Source organism: Hoplias malabaricus, chromosome 1 (genome assembly GCF_029633855.1).
Source record: "Hoplias malabaricus isolate fHopMal1 chromosome 1, fHopMal1.hap1, whole genome shotgun sequence".
NCBI classification, from domain to species: Eukaryota; Metazoa; Chordata; class Actinopteri; order Characiformes; family Erythrinidae; genus Hoplias; species Hoplias malabaricus.
Window position 1 is genome coordinate 59,584,060 of NC_089800.1, and position 20,147 is coordinate 59,604,206.

Sequence of the window (20,147 nt, forward strand, 5' to 3'; positions counted from 1 at the left end):
GAAGTAGAAAGGCAGGTTGTGACACCAGAGATACCAGAGGCAGAAGCAGAAAGACAGGTTGTGGCGTCAGAGATACCAGAGACAGAAGTAGAGAGCCCAGTTGTGACATCAGTGGTAACCAAGGCAGAAGTAGAGAGCCCAGTTGTGGCATCAGTGTTAACCGAGGCAGAAGTAGAGAGCCCAGTTGTGGCATCAGTGGTAACTGAGGCAGAAGTAGAGTGCCCAGTTTTGACATCAGTGGTAACCGAGACAGAAGTAGAGAGCCCAGTTGTGGCATCAGTGGTAACCGAGGCAGAAGTAGAGAGCCCAGTTTTGACATCAGTGGTAACCGAGACAGAAGTAGAGAGCCCAGTTGTGGCATCAGTGGTAACCAAGGCAGAAGTAGAGAGCCCATTTGTGGCATCAGTGGTAACCGAGACAGAAGTAGAGAGCCCAGTTGTGACATCAATGGTAACAGGGGCAGTAGAAGAAAGACCAATTTTGACATCAGTGAAAACTGAGCCTGAACTACAAACAGGAGTTTTGACATCAGAGATAACAGAGGCAGAAAGAGAAACACAAGTGATGACATCTGCAGCAAAGAAGCTTAACGATAATACAAACGTTATGGCACCAGTCATACAATACACAAATATGCAGGTGATGTTAACAGGAAAACAGCCAGCAGCAACTGAAGTGTCCACCTTGGAAGAAATAGCAGATGTGGAAAGAGAAACAAAAACAGCAACAATGAAACCTGAGCTGCAAACAACAGAGACAAAAGAGGAAGACAAGCTAGTTTCTGACAAAAACAATGCTAAAGTCTATATGCCAGCTGAAGTTGAGTTAACAAAACCTAAGTTAGAAATATCTATAGCAGCAGAAGCAGTCATACACACAGCAGTGTCTGAACTGGAAGAACAGACACCACTTGTAACATCAGCGCTGGGTGAGCAACATGTGTCCTCTTTTTTCACATCAGTAGTCAAAGAATCACAGTCAATAAAGTCAGTGGTCCCAATTCATATTCCAGCTGCCACTCCTTTGGTGCAGGAACCAGAAGTGCCTGTAAAGGCTCCAAATATAAATGAAACAAACACACCAACAATTTATTTTATATCACCAAAAATTATAGGACCTGAAGTAACAGAAGCAAAAGCAGAAAAAGCAGAAGTGACTGAAGTGGATGTAAAAATATCAACTGTAACATCTGTGGTAACAGAGCTTGATGTGATACCTATAAAGACAGAAGAGAAGGGAGGACCAACATATTCTCAAGTGATCCAAACATCAATGGATGAAACACCAGCAAATTTTCCAGCAGTGGAAAAGCCAAAAGTTGTCCAAACTCCATCAACTGCTCCTATGGTACAAGCACCAGCAGATGACACAGCAGTAATACTAGAAGCACCTGTATTAAAAGGAAGCCACACGGAAGTATCAGTTGCAGTTGAGGTTGAAGTTGAAATACAATCTCTGGCTGAGGCAGAGGTAAAAGTATCGGAGGAAAATGAAGAAATTACTCAGAATGTAGAAAGTGCTGCAGAGTCAAAAGGGGACAAAGAGTGTTTTGATACAGTCTGCCAAGTATCAAAAGAGGTTGTTGTCTCCATGGCTACAGAAACCCCACAAGAAGTGGAAGATGATGTGTGGGAAGATGCTGTAGATGATATTATAGTTGATGAAGTCTCCATCACAAAATCAGGTGCTGAATTCCAAGATGACACTCACTGAAGACCTTTTAACTGGGTAAACTAGACAGTTCAGAATTATTTAGTACAATGTATATAAATGTACTAACACAATGTGTGTTTATGAGTTGCAGTTACATAATTTTTTTAACGTGAGTGCCATTTTTGGGGACTGCTTGTCTGATGTTAGAGTACAGCACTAATGTAAACGAATTGGGGGGGGGGGGGGGGGCGCAACAACAAAAACCACAAAATTTGTCTCATACACAGCCCCTTTTCCTGCGCTGGGGAACCCAAATCCTCAGTACGTCAGGGTGTAAAAGATTGCACCATGAAAAGGCCTTAAGTAGGAGGAAAAAAAAAAGACACAAGCATTTTTCGTTATAGGATATAATGGAAAACCTTTAGCACATCAGACTCTGTTTCTCGTTCTGAATATGAGAGAGTTATTCATACAGAGATTACATACAAACATCAGTAATCGTCTTATTTCACTTGTGCTTTGTTTTAGTGTGCAAGTGTCTACAGATACAGGCCACATACATATCCTTAGTCCCAGATCAGTGTGGACGGGTGATCAGTTAATATGGTTTTCATTCTGCCGTGATGCCAAGACCAAATCCCAAACGTCTCCATACACCCTCTGTAGGGCACAGTTTGCACTCACATAATGAGTTGTATGTCGATAATTTTAACAAACTGCAAGGTTTTCCTGTCTAATTAGCATCTAATTCTGTCTGTATTATTAGTTTTAAGATCTGTAATGTGCACTATGTAGGGAGTCGGGTGCTACTGTGCAAGCCCCTACTAGAGGCCTGAACATCTCTGCTGACTGCCACAGACAAACAGCGATCTGTTTACAAACATGACGCAGAAAATACATTTCTTTCATTTTAAAGGAAATGAGGACTAGAAGTGTTGACATAAACATCCATCCATCCATTATCTGTAACCGCTTATCCAATTTAGGGTCGCGGGGGGTCCAGAGCCTACCTGGAATCATGGGGCGCAAGGCGGGAATACACCCTGGAGGGGACGCCAGTCCTTCACAGGGCAACACAGACACACACACATTCACTCACACACTCACACCTATGGACACTTTCGAGTCGCCAATCCACCTGCAACGTGTGTTTTTGGACTGTGGGAGGAAACCGGAGCACCCGGAGGAAACCCACGCGGACACGGGGAGAACACACCAACTCCTCACAGACAGTCACCCGGAGCGGGAATCGAACCCACAACCTCCAGGCCCCTGGAGCTGTGTGACTGCGACACTACCTGCTGCGCCACCGTGCCGCCCTTGACATAAACAGAACAATTTAAATTTCAGTGTTTTTGACGAGTAATGAGTAGGTCCCCAATATGCCGGCTACTCTGTACTGTGAAGACAGCTGCAACCCATGAATACTGCTCATAATCATGTTTTTATCTAAATATTAATAATTGTTAAACAAAACTGCCCTATACATTTCCTTGTTTCCACGCCAGGTTAAACAGCCAAACCTTTCACGTGAACATCTTTTCCCAGAGACTAATCTTCAAACAGTCTCTGGAATAATCAGTAAATTTTTACTTTGAAAGGCTGAGAGCACCGAGCACCTGACATGGACATCAGACCCAGCCCTAGAGGAACAATGCAAGAGCAAATTCTCTGAAGTTCTGCACAGCATGCATAAAAACAAAAAACAAATCCTTGACCAGTACAGAACGGATAATGTATGCTCTGCCCAGTTATTGGACGCATGTTTATTTTAAACTTGGGTATATTTTAAAAACATGTTAAATATACCAAGCTTTGAAAAGGAGTAATCCAGTACATTTCTACAATTACATTTTTTTTCTTTAATATTGTATTTTTATTTTCCTCCTCACCCTCCATGAATGTAAGGATGACTCATATTGCATAATAATATATGTTAAAATATATCACCTCATATGTTTCACTCCACCTTCTCATTAATAATCACAACACTATTTGTCTTCTGAAAACCAAAACATACGTTTGCTCATTATGTAATATCAACATTTATAGCGATATGACATATCTCTGGGGGAAATCGTTCCTCCAAAAACAATGGATAGGAAATCTATACTTTCTTTAGCACTGGGACATGGATTTTGAAATATTCTGGGTATTATTAAATTAATTATTAAATTAATTAAACCATAGTTCCTCCTTGGCTGCCTTCTGAATGTATAAAATATTAATATGCCACAATATTCAACACTGTCAGCATTGCAGCATACTCATCAACAATATTAAACGTTTAAAAAGTGTTTGAGCCTCACATCAAATCAATCATATTAGATAATTAAATACTGAATGCAATAAAGAACATTTTAGGTCAACTATGATTTATGACCATGAAACAGACTTATTTAGACCTGAAAAGCAACAGACATTGAATAATATTGGTATTTGCATTACACAAATCCTATCTTTCTTTGGAGATTAAATCTGCCTGTTTAGGCAAAATTTGTGAAGTTAAATAAATAACCTTTGTTTTTCTCAATGAGCTGAATATTAATAAATAACTCTAATTGTGTTTAAATTAATATTCTAATACAGAATATTGGATCAAGTTTATTAATGAGCAGAGTAGATACAGTACACTAAAATAATGAAAAAGCTGCTTATTCCACATAGCACTTAAATAAATAAATAAATTCGGTACAAAGCAACTTTCCAAACAGGAAAACTCTGAAGTCTCTGGTTCTCTGCTTAGAAGAATAACCTTAAGTAGTAAATAATAATAATCTTCAGGTATACTGAGAAAAGCTGGTATGCTTCATAATATAGTGCAGACAGAAACAGTGCCTTGCAAACTGAGATGATCTGGAGAAAGAAAAGGAAAGGGAAAAAAAAGCTATGCTATTATTTGCCATAAAATTTGAATTTTTGCCTTCGGTTAAAAATATACACTGTAAAGAAAATGGACTTAATGTCTATAGATTATATGGTTTCTGAAAAAGGTTTCTACTAGGCTTCCTCAGCTGAAATGTTTATTGAACCAGTGTTAGGAAAAGATTCTTCAGTTATTGAGCTGCCATTGGTATGTTCACTTAGTGGGTCCTCTTGCAGAGGGGTTGCTGTCCCCTGAGGTGTACATTGATGCTTAAGAACTTCAGATGGACTACAAAATAGAAATGCACATACACTGCACTTATAACGTCTGCTTGATGACAAGAAAAGTGCTTCCACCTGGCTGTTGTCTTCTCCACCACACAGTACCATGCTTTGTTTATTCACCATTGTGTATGACTCTGCACCTTGAATCAGGCACACATGTCTTGAAGCCTGGCTAGCTCTGCAAAAGCTCTTCCCACAGGCACTACATTTGTATGGCTTGCCTGTGTGGATATACATATGCTCTCGCCAGTGGCTTTTCTGGATGAACTTTCGGCCACAAGTTGGACACTCAAACTTACGCCGTTTGACCTCACGTTCTAGTGCTTCCAGGTTGTCTATATCAGCAATATCTGAAGGAGGTGGGGTATACTCCCGCCTCACCTGTAATTCAGTATCACTCACATCATCACTGTCCATACGAAGAACCTCATCTTCCCCATCGTGAGTCTCTAATTCCATAGGATAGCCATCAAGCAAAGATGGCATATAAGGCTCCAAATACTGGTTGGCATGGAGAAGAAGGTGCTCCTTTAACTGACATCTCTGACTGAAGCGACAACCACAGTGATTGCAAAAGTAATGTTTCCTAAAGGAGGCACTTCTTTTTATAACAGTAGATGTGATATGTTGGCTAGAAATGATGGCAGGTATCTCACTGGGAGATTCCTGATTCTGAACATCTGCAACATTGACTTTTGATTCAATAGCCTCTGAAACACTTGTGTTCAAGGTCTCTTTACTGTTCTCAGAAGAGTGGAGTTTGCAGGTTGTATTCCTACCAGGCAAGCCACATGGCTGATCAGAGATCTGAATCCCATACAGAGAGTTTGTCAGAGGAACACACTGTGACTCTGGGTGAAGAAGAAGACTTGCCTCTTGTAAAAGAGGATATGCATGCAGGAATTTCACACCCTGCTCGAGGTGATGAGGATTGATCATCTGTGTAGTTAGTTTTCCAGTGTACATGAGGTTGAGCAGATAGCTGAAGATTTCTGGTTGAATGTCTGAAGGCTTCAGGCGAACACATTCACTGAAAAAGAGAAGTGGTAAAGTTTAAGAAGAAATTAAAAACTAACTACATTTTGTCTACCACTCACACGTGCTATAAACAAAACAATGCTAACAGAAGGAGACATTCAATTATTTTAATAATTCTGGCCCAAAAAAAAAAACCTCAAGTATTTGGAGGTACCTGTTTTGGTGAATAAACAGCATGCGGAAATAGTCTGAAAATGCAGCAAGGACAGCTTTGTGAGCTTTGAAATAAACATCCCCAATAGCCACAGTGCAGTCACACAGGAAACCAAACTCCCTTTGAGCATTGAGCCGCTGCAGAAGAACAAGACCATGGTGGGCCAACTCCATTCTTCAACCTATACAACTATAGACAGCATGTATAATTAAACAGTGCATTCTAAGAAGTTTGTTGTTTTAAGTACTGACATATATTTATGGTCAGAGCATTTAACATAAAGAGTAACCTGGGAAGTCCCCCAATCTTACTAAACAAATTAAGTCAAAATTTTATCTTGACACATCTATGATTTAATTAATTAAAATATGATAATATTGTTTTGTATATTAAAGCTCCAGACTAAAACCACCCTGTTTTCACCAAAACACATGTAAAATCAGTTTTTGGAGTGGTTTTAGAATGATGATTGCTATGTGGGTTAACACAATATATGCAAAATATATAAGGTAAAAAAAGTGGCTAAATTAAGTCACTTATGTCACTTTATCAACAAATTCCTATGGCAAAGGTTTCTAAAGGGTAGAAAATGTGCAGTTATCTAAAATAAAGTATTAACATTAAGCTGTGTAAAACTTAATCTACTGTGGTGAATCCTCCCTGTATGCGTTGAGTGAGCTGGTTATGGATTTTCCTGGTTAGGTCTTTTTTTTGCATGTAAAAAAAAAATCAGATGAAATTTTTAACGCAGTAGAACCTACACACTGCACCCGACACGTTTTTTTGTCTCAGCGCTTTGAAATCAGGGGAAGATGCTGGAAGAGTAAAAATAAACGGATTTATTAAGTAGGAACAATGATGAAAATGTCATTTTACTTTAAATACAGCAAGTAAACGACACACTGAATTTCTTCCAGTCTTCTGAAAATAATGAGGATTTCAGGAGTGTTTCCAAAAGTTACTGGAGGTGATGGAAGCTCTGATTCTTCACATTTTTTCTTCTCACTTTGTTGGTTATTTTTTAAGCTTTTGTGTTCTGCTACAAACAAAACAAGCTGTTCAGCCGCCACCATCCTGCTCATGTGGTTGGTTTGTAACCATGATAATGGCGCTCTTATTGATTGGCCTGATTTGTAGCGCATCCATCAACGCAGAAAATAGAACAGGTTCTAATTCAAAATCAGACGCAGCGTCACAGTCTGTCAGTTTCAGGCTTGGTGTGAAAGACACTTAATATACGTGTGTTTTTTTGTGCATAAAATCGGGCTCGTTGTGAAAAGGCCTTACTGTTGACTTTTTTGGCTGTTTCGGATCACTTACAGCCCCTGGGAGCGCATTTTAAAGTTTTGTGGGTGTTGTTTTTATTTTTTGTATAATTCTAAACATGGGTGTTACGTGAAAAGTTCAGCAAATTTTAAATAACAAGCCTAGTTTTGCTGGACCGCCATTAGCCATTTGTCACAGGGGTGTTTTTGGTATTTCAAAAACAGGAAAGCCCCCCAAAAAAACACACTTTGGTGCTTCATATCAATTTCTTTATTTACAATAATAACAAATAATAAACTATAACAATAGTGTATCTTGTCAATTGCTGAAAGTGTATACATGATCATGGAAAGCATGTTACTTTCTGTTCATACAAAGCTACAAAACATGTTTAGATGACATTAAAGCAACTCGTTTACCAGAAAGCAACAAGATAACATTTTAACATTTAATATTTTTAGCATTTCCAAAACCAAGCATCTTAACATTTTATCAACCAAGTAATTTATATTTCATAAAGGAACAGGGAATCACTGGGAACTATATATTTATGTACTGACTTACATTTCTATAAGGGTATGACTGATAAAACGTTGCTGTAACAAATTCACATCCCTGTTTAAGTAACGCCTCGCTCTGGTGTTCTGGCTTTAAACAAAAAGCTGTGTAGATGTAATTTACTCGTCAGAAAGTCAGTAACGGTGAGATGCTTCCGTGTATTTGTCGTTATAGGGACAGACAAGATGACGTTCTGTTTGTCAAATATAGAGTAGAAAACAAAAGGCTGTGTCACAGAAACATTCTCCAAACATAATGAAGAGACTATGACAAATATTACCTCAACTAACTTTCAAAATATTTCTGTTTGAGGCTCCAGTAAAACACTGAGCTGCTCACCGCAGTGGACAGAGGACCTACAGCACTTAAGCACCATGAGTGTGTCCCAATTCAGCTCTCAACTCTAACCCCTTGAACACTTCAGCCCTCATGCCTTCTGCTCACCTTTCAACAACATCAAAGTGAACATTTTAATAAAGGATTTAGGGCTAAGAAATGGGATGGGGGAAAGCCTGCACGTAGAAAAATCCCAGACATTTTAGCAATTTAGAAATCCCTCCTAACACATTTTTTTAGATCCCAAAAAGAGTACTTGTCTAGGGAAGAGAGGATGTTTGGTCACTGCCGAACGGTTCCAAATTTAGTTCACGAACTGGAATGTGAAAAATGGCTGAATTAACAACAGACGCTGTAGTGGCGTCAACTTAGATTCTCTCTGTGAAATACGGCTAAATTAACAGTTATTCGCACACGCGCATTTCGAGATTATGTATCAGTGTAAATGCCTATTCTGGGCTGGCCCGGTTGGTGGTCCGACAAAAAACACAAAACAGAAATATGATCAATCTCTCCTGACCAAAATATCTTTCTCAGAGCTCTCTGAGAACGGTGTGGGCATGGTCCAATAAACTAATGACAGTGTGTGACTGACAGCTCTATTATCACTGGTGAACAGAACGCCTTTTACGTTACCATGGCAACACACAGCCTCAAGAGCAAGCAGTTATGGGGTTTTTACTCTGAACTGCAGTTGTCATTTTACACAAGAAAACATTACACAATAAAATGGCACAGGCAGGTAGAATTGGCATTATACAGCTGGTCATGTACGAATCTATGGACGTCTTTTGTGTGTCTGATGTGGGTTTTGTGTGATTATTTATATAATTATATATATGTTAACATAATTGTACAAACTGCCGACTGAGTGAGTCTGCCTTCCCCACTGTTACTCTGCTTTGTGTGCCGGCCAAGTGTGGCTGATATCTCCACTGACAAGCCATTAAACACACCGACAGAGTGTTGCTGCTATCCCTGCTGTACTCAGACTTAAATCTATTCAGCCTCGTTCTGTATTGTTTTGTGCTCTGTTTGTGTCCTTCGTTCCCTCCCCATAGCTTGGTGAATAGCTGGATAGCTAGCTCATTTAATCATAGCTCCAAAGCCATGCCCAGAGAGGAGGCTTGGCTATGGTAACCTTGTGATTGGTCAAGGTAATAGTGACATAAGCATTACCCACTTTTAGGATTGCCCATTTTACACCGAGAGGAGAGGTCATATTTGAGGGGAGATTTATCATATTCCTGTTTGTGACGTATAAAAATTGCTGAATATTTCACATATAAACAAATCTGCATTTGACATGAAAAATCAGGCTGATCAATCAGAGCGCCGTTGTCATGGTTACAGACCAAATAAATGAGCAGGATGGAGGCAGATGAACATCACGACTTGTTTGTAGCAGAACACAAAAGCTTAAAAAATAACCAACATGCTGAGAACTAAAATGCAGAGGTTAAAATATAATCCCTTTGAGAGGAGCAACACGCAGAAGCCTCAAACTCCCCCAGTGACCTTCAGAAATGCTGCTGAACTCTCCTTGTTCTGGAGACTGGAGGGGATTCAGTGTGTGGCAGTTGGTTGCAGTGTTTACAGTAAAATAACATTTTAATTATTTTTCCTACTTAATAAATCCATTTGTACTTCCTCTTCCAGTATGTTCCCATGACTTCAGAGCACTGAGACAAAATATCAAAAGGTTTATAAAATAAAAAAAAATAAAAAATAAAAACAAAACAAAAAAAAAATAATGTTTTTTTACATGTGGGAAAAAAAACACTTGTGCAAAAAGGCCTTAGTTTGAACTGGCTGCTTTTTCTTTTGAGCATTGTTCCATTTAAGCTCACCTTAAAATAAACATTTATAAAATGTTCTTGTTTGAGACTTGATATATTGTTAATCTTTTGGGGTCCCTATTAAAAACTAAAAACTCTGTTATTCCACAGTAGGCATAATGAGCAACATGAAAACACAATAAGTTAACAACCTCTGTTTTATTAATTACAATAATATGTATTACTTATACATAAATAAATATACTTAATGACTCAGCAGAACCCACTTTGACGGACACAGTTGTGCAATAGGTTTTCAGATTTCCCATTATACTAACAGCAGTTTGTATAATCAGAATGCACAAGCAGAGAGCATATGCTTTTTTTGGTGGTGAAATATTTGCATTGAATAGTATTTCAGCAAGTAGTAACTTGCAACCAGTAACTGAACATGCCAATTTACTTGGCTGACCCTCTGCTCTAATCAACAATTTTTGTTCTATTCCCACTTTTAAGTATAAATGAAATGCAGGAAAAGTATGTGTAAAGACATTAAAGTTGTTTATATTAATTGCTATCTGTATAATTATGACTGATTATTAATATTTGTCTTTAATTAATCCAAATTATATAAAATATACAGTCCAACCTTCACAAAACAGATGAGGGCTTTATGGCACATTTACAAGAAATTTGACAGAGAAATAATTTTAATGTATAGAAAACAAATATTTGGGACAACTGAGAAGTTACTGTGCAGACCTGGTGTAACACCACCACCACCACCACTACTACTAATAATAATATTCCTGGTTCCGGTGGGCCACTGTGCTGCATGTTGTAGTTTTCTCCTCACTCTCACAAATTTCAACTTTCAAAGGGATTTTTAATAAGCTTATTAGGTGCATCATGTCTTTTCCTTAAATATACAGGACAGTGGCCCCACCAGGAATAAAACTGATAACCACTGCCCTAAAAACATTAATCTACTCAGTACAAATATATATATTTAAAATATATTAATTCATTGGAATCATTGGGCACATGGCGGGTATATACCCTGGAGGGGGCACCAGTCCTTCACAGGGCAACACACACTCACACTTATGGACACTTTAGAGTCGCCAATCCACCTACCAACATGTGTTTTTGGACTGTGGAAGGAAACCCACCCAGACACAGGGAGAACACACCAACTCCTCACAGACAGTCACCCGGAGGAAACCCACAAAGACACAGGGAGAACACACCACACCCCTCACAGACAGTCACCCGGAGGAAACCCACCCAGACACAGGGAGAACACACCAACTCCTCACAGACAGTCACCCGGAGGAAACCCACAAAGACACAGGGAGAACACACCAACTCCTCACAGACAGTCACCCGGAGGAAACCCACACAGACACAGGGAGAACACACCACACCCCTCACAGACAGTCACCCGGAGGAAACCCACCCAGACACAGGGAGAACACACCAACTCCTCACAGACAGTCACCTGGAGGAAACCCACAAAGACACAGGGAGAACACACCAACTCCTCACAGACAGTCACCCAGAGGAAACCCACACAGACACAGGGAGAACACACCACACCCCTCACAGACAGTCACCCGGAGGAAACCCACCCAGACACAGGGAGAACACACCAACTCCTCACAGACAGTCACCCGGAGGAAACCCACAAAGACACAGGGAGAACACACCAACTCCTCACAGACAGTCACCCGGAGGAAACCCACACAGACACAGGGAGAACACACCACACTCCTCACAGACAGTCACCCGGAGGAAACCCACAAAGACACAGGGAGAACACACCAACTCCTCACAGACAGTCACCCAGAGGAAACCCACACAGACACAGGGAGAACACACCACACCCCTCACAGACAGTCACCCGGAGGAAACCCACCCAGACACAGGGAGAACACACCAACTCCTCACAGACAGTCACCCGGAGGAAACCCACAAAGACACAGGGAGAACACACCAACTCCTCACAGACATTCACCCGGAGGAAACCCACACAGACACAGGGAGAACACACCACACTCCTCACAGACAGTCACCCGGAGCGGGACTTGAACCCTCAACCTCCAGGTCCCTGGAGCTTTGTGACCGTGCCACCCTTAATTCCTTACAATTGGTATAAATTTATATATTTGACTTCAATGTGTGCAGATCTAGTCTTTTTAAACATTATAAACTTGCTAAACAAATAGTCTGCAGCTTAAAAAACCTAATCCAAGACAGGGTTATTGATTGTATTTGTTTATAAATAACAATAATTCCTGTCTGTTTTAATTAGTCAGTTTTCGCACACATAACTCTTTATTTCACCCATGATATAACTTGTAACTTGTATGTACAGACATCTTGTGGTAATCCTGCCATTTTCTAAAATTATTTTAAATGGTAGACTAAACTTTAGGAATCCAAAGACTAGAAAGGATTTGCCATTTACTTTACTTTTGTTTTCACATCATCTTCTGTACATAATAAACAAAACATGGATAAGATTTAATTTTACAGTCATTTGTTGAGGATTTGCCCGGTATTCTCTACTCCCGACATTTCGGAGAAAAGCTAAACAGAAGGCTTTAGTGACGGTTATATATTTTCTTAAATGTACTTTCACAGACAGAAAAAGGAGAGTTTAATAAGACGCAATAAAGAAATTAAGTTCTTACAGTTCGTAAACCCGCAGTGGTCGTGAAGTATTTTTAAGAATATAAAAAGGTACTGAATATAGATACGAAGCCAATTTTGTGACGTTAACTTAAGAAGCTTGCGGCTCCCCCGTCCCTGAGGCGCGAAACAGACCACACTGCTTTAAACAGTCCGTGAATATCTTTTAACATTCATCACTTTGTAAATTTAACTAAGACGACAGTTTCCTTCCAAGTTAAATAATTAAATCAGCGTTAATACCGGAGGAAATGCCCAACGACAGACAACGGGAAACGGTCTGGCGCATTTGGACATAACTCGGCTTCTCCAAACAAGCTGGTGTTAGCAGGACAGTTAAGTTGGCTCTTATTCGGATTCTCCGTTACAACTTAAATATCTACTTCAGCTTGTTGGAGTTACCCTGGGGGTAGTTCCTAACTTCACTCTCTAGCAAAGGTGGAATCAGGTTCAGAGTGTACTCACGGTGTTTATTTTCAGTATTCTCCTAAATAAACGCCGGCTTCGTACTCCGACCACGAGAGGGGAAACGCAAAAATCCTCCGCGGATGTATTCGGCGTTTCCGGGCCTGCTTTGAATCACATGATTCTCAGGGGCCACAGACTTTCACCGGCCACAACTGAGTCTGCAGAATCGGTTCTTTTGGATAACGTCAGAGTAGTCGATTCAAAAGTGCTGACCGAGTTAAACGTTGTCTTTAGTCATAAATACAAAAAAAGGCTAACTGTAATTACATAAATTATGCATGCAGAAATAAAATAGGTCCCATTGACTAGACTCATGTATTCAATGTATAGGTTAATTTTAAGACGTCTAATACATAGTGAACAATTTTCTCTCAAATGACATCTCTATTTATTTGCATTTTCTCCCGTAAACTGAGGCAAACTTGGTTAACAGTGAGTTCATGCAATATTAATACCATACCTAAGCAGAACCTGGAGACATATCGGTTCATTCAATTTTCAAAGGAATTTTCACGAGTCGACTCCAAATGTGAATCGAACACTCAATTACCATCAGCTACAGTGCATTCTCGCGCGCGGGACTTCCGTCATGAGCTGTGAAATGCCTTTGCGTCGGTTCTTTTTTATGACAGAAATATGTCATATGTAAACAGTAAACTTGACCATCATCAAGACTTTAAACATGCATATAGTTTTTTTTCTGCACTTTATTGATTTCAAAAGACTGATTATACAAGTACTAAAAATTACATTTAACTTAAAACATTTGACAATACTGAAATTTAAAACATATCACAATTTCACTAAGACATTTTCTTAGCTCTGTTTGGAAAGTGTTTTGTTGGTTTGCTGTCTTAGCAAATCCTCATTCTGCAAAACTCATATTTCCACACACCATCTCAGAAGATTACCCGGGCTAGTTCAAACAGCACCTTCAGAATGAAGAGAGAACAAAATTTACATTTACACAAAGCAACATTTTTGTTGGTTCTTACTATTATCAGTTATTTAATTATTGAAAATAATAAATCAATCAAAAGCATCATTCATTCATTGTCTGTAACCACTTTTCAAATTCAGGGTTGCAGTTGGTCCAGAGCCTACCCAGAACCACTGGGCACCAGGCCTTCACAGGGCGACACACAGTCTCTCATTCACACCTATGGACATTTTGAGTCGCCAATCCACCTACCAACGTGTGTTTTTGGACTGTGGAAGGAAACCAGAGCACCCGGAGGAAATCCATGCAGACATGGGGAGAACACACCAAACTCCTCACAGTCACCTGGAGCGGGGCTCGAACCCACAACCCCAGGACCCTGGAGCTGTGTGACAGCAACACTACCTGCTCTGCCACCGTGCTGTCCTCAAAAACATTAATTATTTATATTAGTTAGAAACATGTATTGAGCAAATATAAACCAAGACTACATATGCTACTTTATTTTAGAGTTGATCAAGTTGATTTTCATTAATAGACCTGCCTCCTTAAAATATATGTGTGTGTGTGTGTCTGTGTGTCTAGATGTTTGTGCATACGGCTTGAATTATGGTCTGATGATTCGTATCAGTTTTCTCTTGCTGTAACCACTTCCTGGTTTTTTTTGGCTGTGCTCACATTTGAGAAAATATTGAAACACACTTATTACTCATTATTTCACAAAACATGAAGATTTATGGAGTGTTAACCTGTTGTTGGCCACAGAACAACATTTTCTACATCTGTTCATATCCTCTGTCCCAAACCCACAAATGGCGCACACACACACAAAATTAAACGCACTGGTTCCTGGATATTCTAACACCTAGAACACAACCTAAAATGAATATGTACAAAATATTCCTTAACAGGCCACAGTATAAAATAAAACTTCAACATCACAAGATTTTGTGACAAAGAAAGATGGTGTAGGGGTAAATAAATCACATTCATTGATTCATTATCTGTAAGCGCTTATCCAGTTCAGGTTCGCGGTGGGTCCAGAGCCTACCCAGAATTACTGGGCGCAAGGCAGGAACACACCCTGGAGGAGGTGCCAGTCCTTCACAGGGCAACACACAGTCACACATTCTCTCACACCTATGGTTTGAGTTACCAATCGTGTGTTTTTGGACTGTGGGGAAAAAACCGGAGCACCCGGAAGAAACCCATGCGGACACAGGGAGAACACACCAAACTCCTCACAGACAGTCACCCGGAGGCAGGATTTGAACCCACAACCTCCAGGACCCTGAAGCTGTGTGACTGCAACACAACCTGCTGCGCCACCCTGCCACCCATTAAATCATATCTCATAAGCTTAACAAAAACGTACATTATCTAACCTCTATAGTAATGAGGATTACAATCATCCACTCGAGCCGGAGACTGTGCTTTTCACTAAGATGATTCCTCATTAGATCAGCCAGTTCTGTGCAATGCTGCAGCTTCTCATTTACAACCTACACAACATCACAAAAATGACAGAGAACCAAAGAAACTACAATAAATTTGAGTGAAAATTCATTAAAATAAATGTTATCACACAGAGTTCTTAAACTTGTAAGAGTACAAATAGAATTAATTATTATATTCTGTTGCTTTTGATTTGTTGAATGAACAGAAACAAAAGTAGGATAAGCAGAATTAATGTCATTACCTTGACCCTACGGTTGATACTGAGAAATTGACAGGTTTTATCATAAAGCTGCTCCAGGTCCTCTCTGTCCCAGTAGAAATCAGGTGTGATAAGAAGATCAGAACTGAGGTTTATGCAGTGCCTGTAATGTTAATAAGAGCAAAAAAACTGAATAATTTTCTACATCAAATAATTAACCTCATAGTTTTATTTTTTGGAGTTATTTGTAGATGGCTTCTTACCTTAAAGCAAACAGTTCTCCTATTTTCTGCAAGACCTCAGCCCTTGACAGTTTAACTGTTTTTCCAGATTTCAGGGTCTGTTAAGAGAATTACTCTGTTTGGTCAGGTCACTTCTAATCTCTGTCTTACATGTGAAAGAGATCTACTTTTTCTGTAGCCCTTTTCATACACATACCATATTTTACAGAGGAGCTGTATGTGTGAACACAAATGTATAAACCATTTGTCATGGACATTACCCAGACATGTATGCTGCAAGTGCACTAGTATAAATTCAGGAAAACGTCAAAGTCAGTATGTGAATATAATGTCCCACATATGACACACACAGTGCACCATGTCTAAAGCATGCAGAACATATTTCAGCTGTGAAAACAAAACCCGAGAAAATATCTGTATATGACAATCCAGAATTTTTTAGGAATGCATACATGAAAACAGCTTCTGTTTGCTTTTGTGTTTTAGAAAAGTGGCTTTGGAAGAAGCTTTAAATGTAGGGATGGGACAATTTCAGGAAATCTTTTTTTTTCAAAAACTGGCTTACACTTACTGGTTTCTACAAAAATCACTTATTCTAGCTTTAACTAAATATTCATCTTTCTCTCAGAATGAATGTGCAGCATATGTCACATACACATTACGTTTTTCAAATTTTTGTAATCACTGAATAATTGAAATATTTTCCTGAAATCAAATAGTGAATGTTTTCCTCTTTGGTTTCAGTAATACCTTGACAAATTCCAAGTGGGATTACCTCAGGAATTGATTGAATAGATTCAACAAAGTTATCCAAAGAGACTTCCCATATCGCCAGCTTAACTGGAACAAAATCAGAGTTCATAAATTATATAAAAATCTAATGTTGAGGAAGGACAAAACAATAAAAAGTTGTGCCAAAACAGGATGAATATCCAACATACCGGACAGAGACAGAGCATTTGAAAATGCAAATTTCTCCAGAAGTATTTGGTCATAGTCCATCTCACTATTAAATATGAAATTTCCCCGAAGCAGCTTTGAATTTCCTCTAAACACATAAAAACATAAATTCCTTATACACCATGGAAAAATATGAGCTGTGACATACAATGCAAGATTAATGGTTGTAACTATGTACTGTCATCAAAAAGAAAAGTCATAGTATAGCATACTCTCCTACTGTGTAATTGATCTCTTCATTTTCCCAGTGAACCAAGGCCACCTCATACGGCTGAATCTCGTGTTGCTCCAATATTCTCATCACTTTCTTTACCTGTAATTGAGCAGTGCAAGGTTTTATATATATATATATATATATATATATATACACACACACATACATACATACATACATACATACATACATATATATATATATATATATATATATATATATATATATATATATATATATATATATATATATATATATACACACACACCTTTTACTGTTGTTAGTTAGTTGAATTAATTATTTATTAATATTTACAGCCTACATTTCTAGATCTCCTTGAAATTGTGAGGCACAACACCTGTACTCACAGCTGTCTCAGCAACATTCCAGAAAACCACAGAGCCCTCCCTATAGGGAGCAAACACAACAAGTATGTGTAATTTATTTATTTATAAATAAATCAGAAAAATACATTTTGGACTTACCTAAAAAAGAACATTAACGCTGTGTCATCGGGTTTTGCTGCCATCTCTGTTCCAATCACCAATACATTGGAGGCATCTGAAACACAATAAAACCTTTTTATAAAAATCAGTGAATAGATCATAGATCATTCAGTGTGACGGCACCCAAGCTCTGGAATTCTTTACTGCAATATCTTTGTCTCTGATCTTCATTTTCTGCCTTTAAATCCCAGCTAAAGACCTACGTCTTCTCTCAGTACTTCTGCACTTTGCAGATATGTTTCTACGGTTTTCTTCTTTTAACTATTATTAATATATTAACTTATTATTATAGTAATATTGGTATTTTGTAAATGTTTGGTGAATGTAATTTCTAAATGGATGAAATATACATATACTTAAAAAAAAAAAAAAAAAAAAACAGTGAATGAACAGCGCTTAAAGATATGACGTCCGACGTAAATGAAGAGTATGTGGGTAATAACTTCACATTCAACATTACTTCACAAATAGTTAAAATGTCACAATGCCAGCATTATAGCAACACTGTGTACCATAGTAAATATATTATAGAGTGTTGCTTTAAAAGATTTTGAAAAAGGAGTTTGTTTCAAGTTCTGCTTACCCCGGGGCAGGTCTCTTATCTCAAAAAAGCCATTGGACATTAGATCATGGCAGAGCGTTGGTAAGTGGTACTGGTCTGCAGTTGCATATGCAATACACTGCATCATATCCTGTAATGCAACAAATGAACACATGCAAGTAATTACAAACAAAGAAAATTTCATGAGAGAGAGAGAGAGAGAACATAAGTCTTATTTCAGATGTTTTCAGCCAATCACTCTTAGTAGAACAGGTTACTTGCCTCTTCTGGTGCAGGAAAGTTGGCTCTGGATGGCTGTTTTGTCCTTGATCCTTTTAAAGTTCTTTTGCTGGGTATGCTTCCTTGCGTAAGCACAGATTTGGTTGCTGCTGTGGTCGAGTGTAATCTCATAGGTTCATTCCATATTTTGGATCTAATACTTAAGACAGATGGTATTTGACTGTTAAAAGTGACAGGTCCTTGAGATGCTGTTCTTTGCAGTCCAGAAAACCAAGGAGGATGGAGTGTGATGGAGGAACTGTTATTATGGCATGTGTGAAAACCGTGGGAGGAGACACTGCAAGCCAAATGATCTGGTGGAGAACACTTAACTCCAAAGAGAGAGCCATTGTCCACTCGTCCTGCAATTCCTTGACAAAATCTGTAGAACTGTGTTCTCTCTAAAGGCTGCTGCAGTATCCTCAGGGACAAAGCTAAAACAGACCGGGTCAGCATACCTTACCACCTGTGTGTATAATACAAATTAGGAACCCATCATTGATTTTTCTGGAGTTGACGGTTATACCATAGTATGCTAAGCTGAATATACTTTTCAGCCTGCTATGTTTGGACATTCTAAAAAGCTTAACATGGCTTAACGTGTCCTAAATCTGTACAGAATCCCTAAGACATCAAGCTTGAAAAAAAAAAAAAAATTAAATTCAAGATTTCTTAATTTAAAATTTGTTCTCTCAGTTTAACAGCCTGTTCCTTCAATTTAATAAATTGTTTACTCAATTTAAATGCAGTATATTCTCAGTTTATCAATTTTCTCCCTCCTAATTGCTCCTAATTAGTCAAATATAATGAGACATTATTCTGGGACCACATGGAATGTATTACATTGATGGCTCATTTAACACAGACAATGTGGTAAACAAGAAAGATTTCCCCACATATAACTGGTCATTAGCTTTCCCTTAACTTTTCCCTCTTCATGTTCTCAAATGTTTTGCTTTCTTGGGTTTGCTGTTTTAGTAACTTACATTAAGACAATTTAAACATTTTCCAATTGTTTGACTAAGGGGGAAAAGCTTAATGTTTAATTACATGTTATTTCTTTCGGCAGTTCATATAATTTTTAATAATTAATACAGGAGAGAAATAATGTGTATTCTTTGTTTGAGAAACGTTGCTAATTATGCAATGGTGAACAGCGTTTTATGAAGAGTCCCGCTGTTTCCGTTCACTGACCTTGACTTGATATTTTTCAACATCAATGACCCCCGAAGGGCAGCAGCAGGTTTGTTTCTGGTTCTGCTGGGTGCACGCTCTGACGTTACTAGCGACTAGCCGACATTGCTAAACTCTAGCACACTGCACATTACATTCCACAAGAGCGCAGGGCATTATCACACGAGCTAACATCACTACAGACCCACTGTTCTCCGGCAGAAAACACAAAAGATATCAGTCACAGCAGACTCTACCGGTTCATTACTGTCGGTAAACACAGGGTTACAAACGGCGTGACTCGGAAAAAAGTTCATCTGAATTGAACTGAACGGCACAGCGGCGGGGGCGTGTGAAATTCTCCCCTTATTGACATCACGCAATACGTATAAAGTCACGTGATCGACACAAATTAATCGCTTTATAAACGCTTACACTATTCCCTATACCCTAATCCCTACTCAACAAACACTATTCCCTACACCCTAAACCCTGCTCAATAAACCTATAACCATGACCCATAACCACTCAACAATCTTA

General features: G+C 38.8%; 2 protein-coding genes across 4 annotated transcripts; both read right to left on the bottom strand.

The window, feature by feature from the left end:
- Positions 1–4,272: 4,272 nt before the first annotated feature.
- On the bottom strand, positions 4,273–13,220 carry zbtb2a (zinc finger and BTB domain containing 2a). Of its 3 annotated transcripts, none has more exons than XM_066681110.1 (3): positions 13,093–13,220; positions 5,996–6,184; positions 4,273–5,833 (listed from the first exon to the last, which is right to left on the bottom strand). In XM_066681110.1, the coding sequence occupies exons 2-3, from the start codon at positions 6,166–6,168 to the stop codon at positions 4,654–4,656; spliced, it is 1,353 nt and encodes a 450-aa protein (XP_066537207.1). In that variant the 5' UTR covers positions 6,169–6,184; positions 13,093–13,220; the 3' UTR covers positions 4,273–4,653. The 3 variants fall into 3 exon arrangements, with proteins under 3 accessions (XP_066537207.1, XP_066537215.1, XP_066537223.1); XM_066681118.1 differs by having other exon boundaries at positions 5,996–6,029; positions 13,093–13,133; XM_066681126.1 differs by lacking the exon at positions 5,996–6,184 and having other exon boundaries at positions 13,093–13,192.
- Positions 13,221–13,800: 580 nt separating this feature from the next.
- On the bottom strand, positions 13,801–20,096 carry rmnd1 (required for meiotic nuclear division 1 homolog). Its single transcript, XM_066680391.1, has 12 exons — positions 19,629–20,096; positions 18,438–18,900; positions 18,198–18,306; positions 17,594–17,669; positions 17,477–17,516; positions 17,107–17,207; positions 16,876–16,982; positions 16,710–16,774; positions 15,956–16,032; positions 15,735–15,855; positions 15,421–15,537; positions 13,801–14,027 (listed from the first exon to the last, which is right to left on the bottom strand). Exons 2-12 carry the CDS (start codon positions 18,888–18,890, stop codon positions 13,995–13,997), a joined length of 1,299 nt encoding a protein of 432 aa, XP_066536488.1. The 5' UTR covers positions 18,891–18,900; positions 19,629–20,096; the 3' UTR covers positions 13,801–13,994.
- Positions 20,097–20,147: the final 51 nt, after the last annotated feature.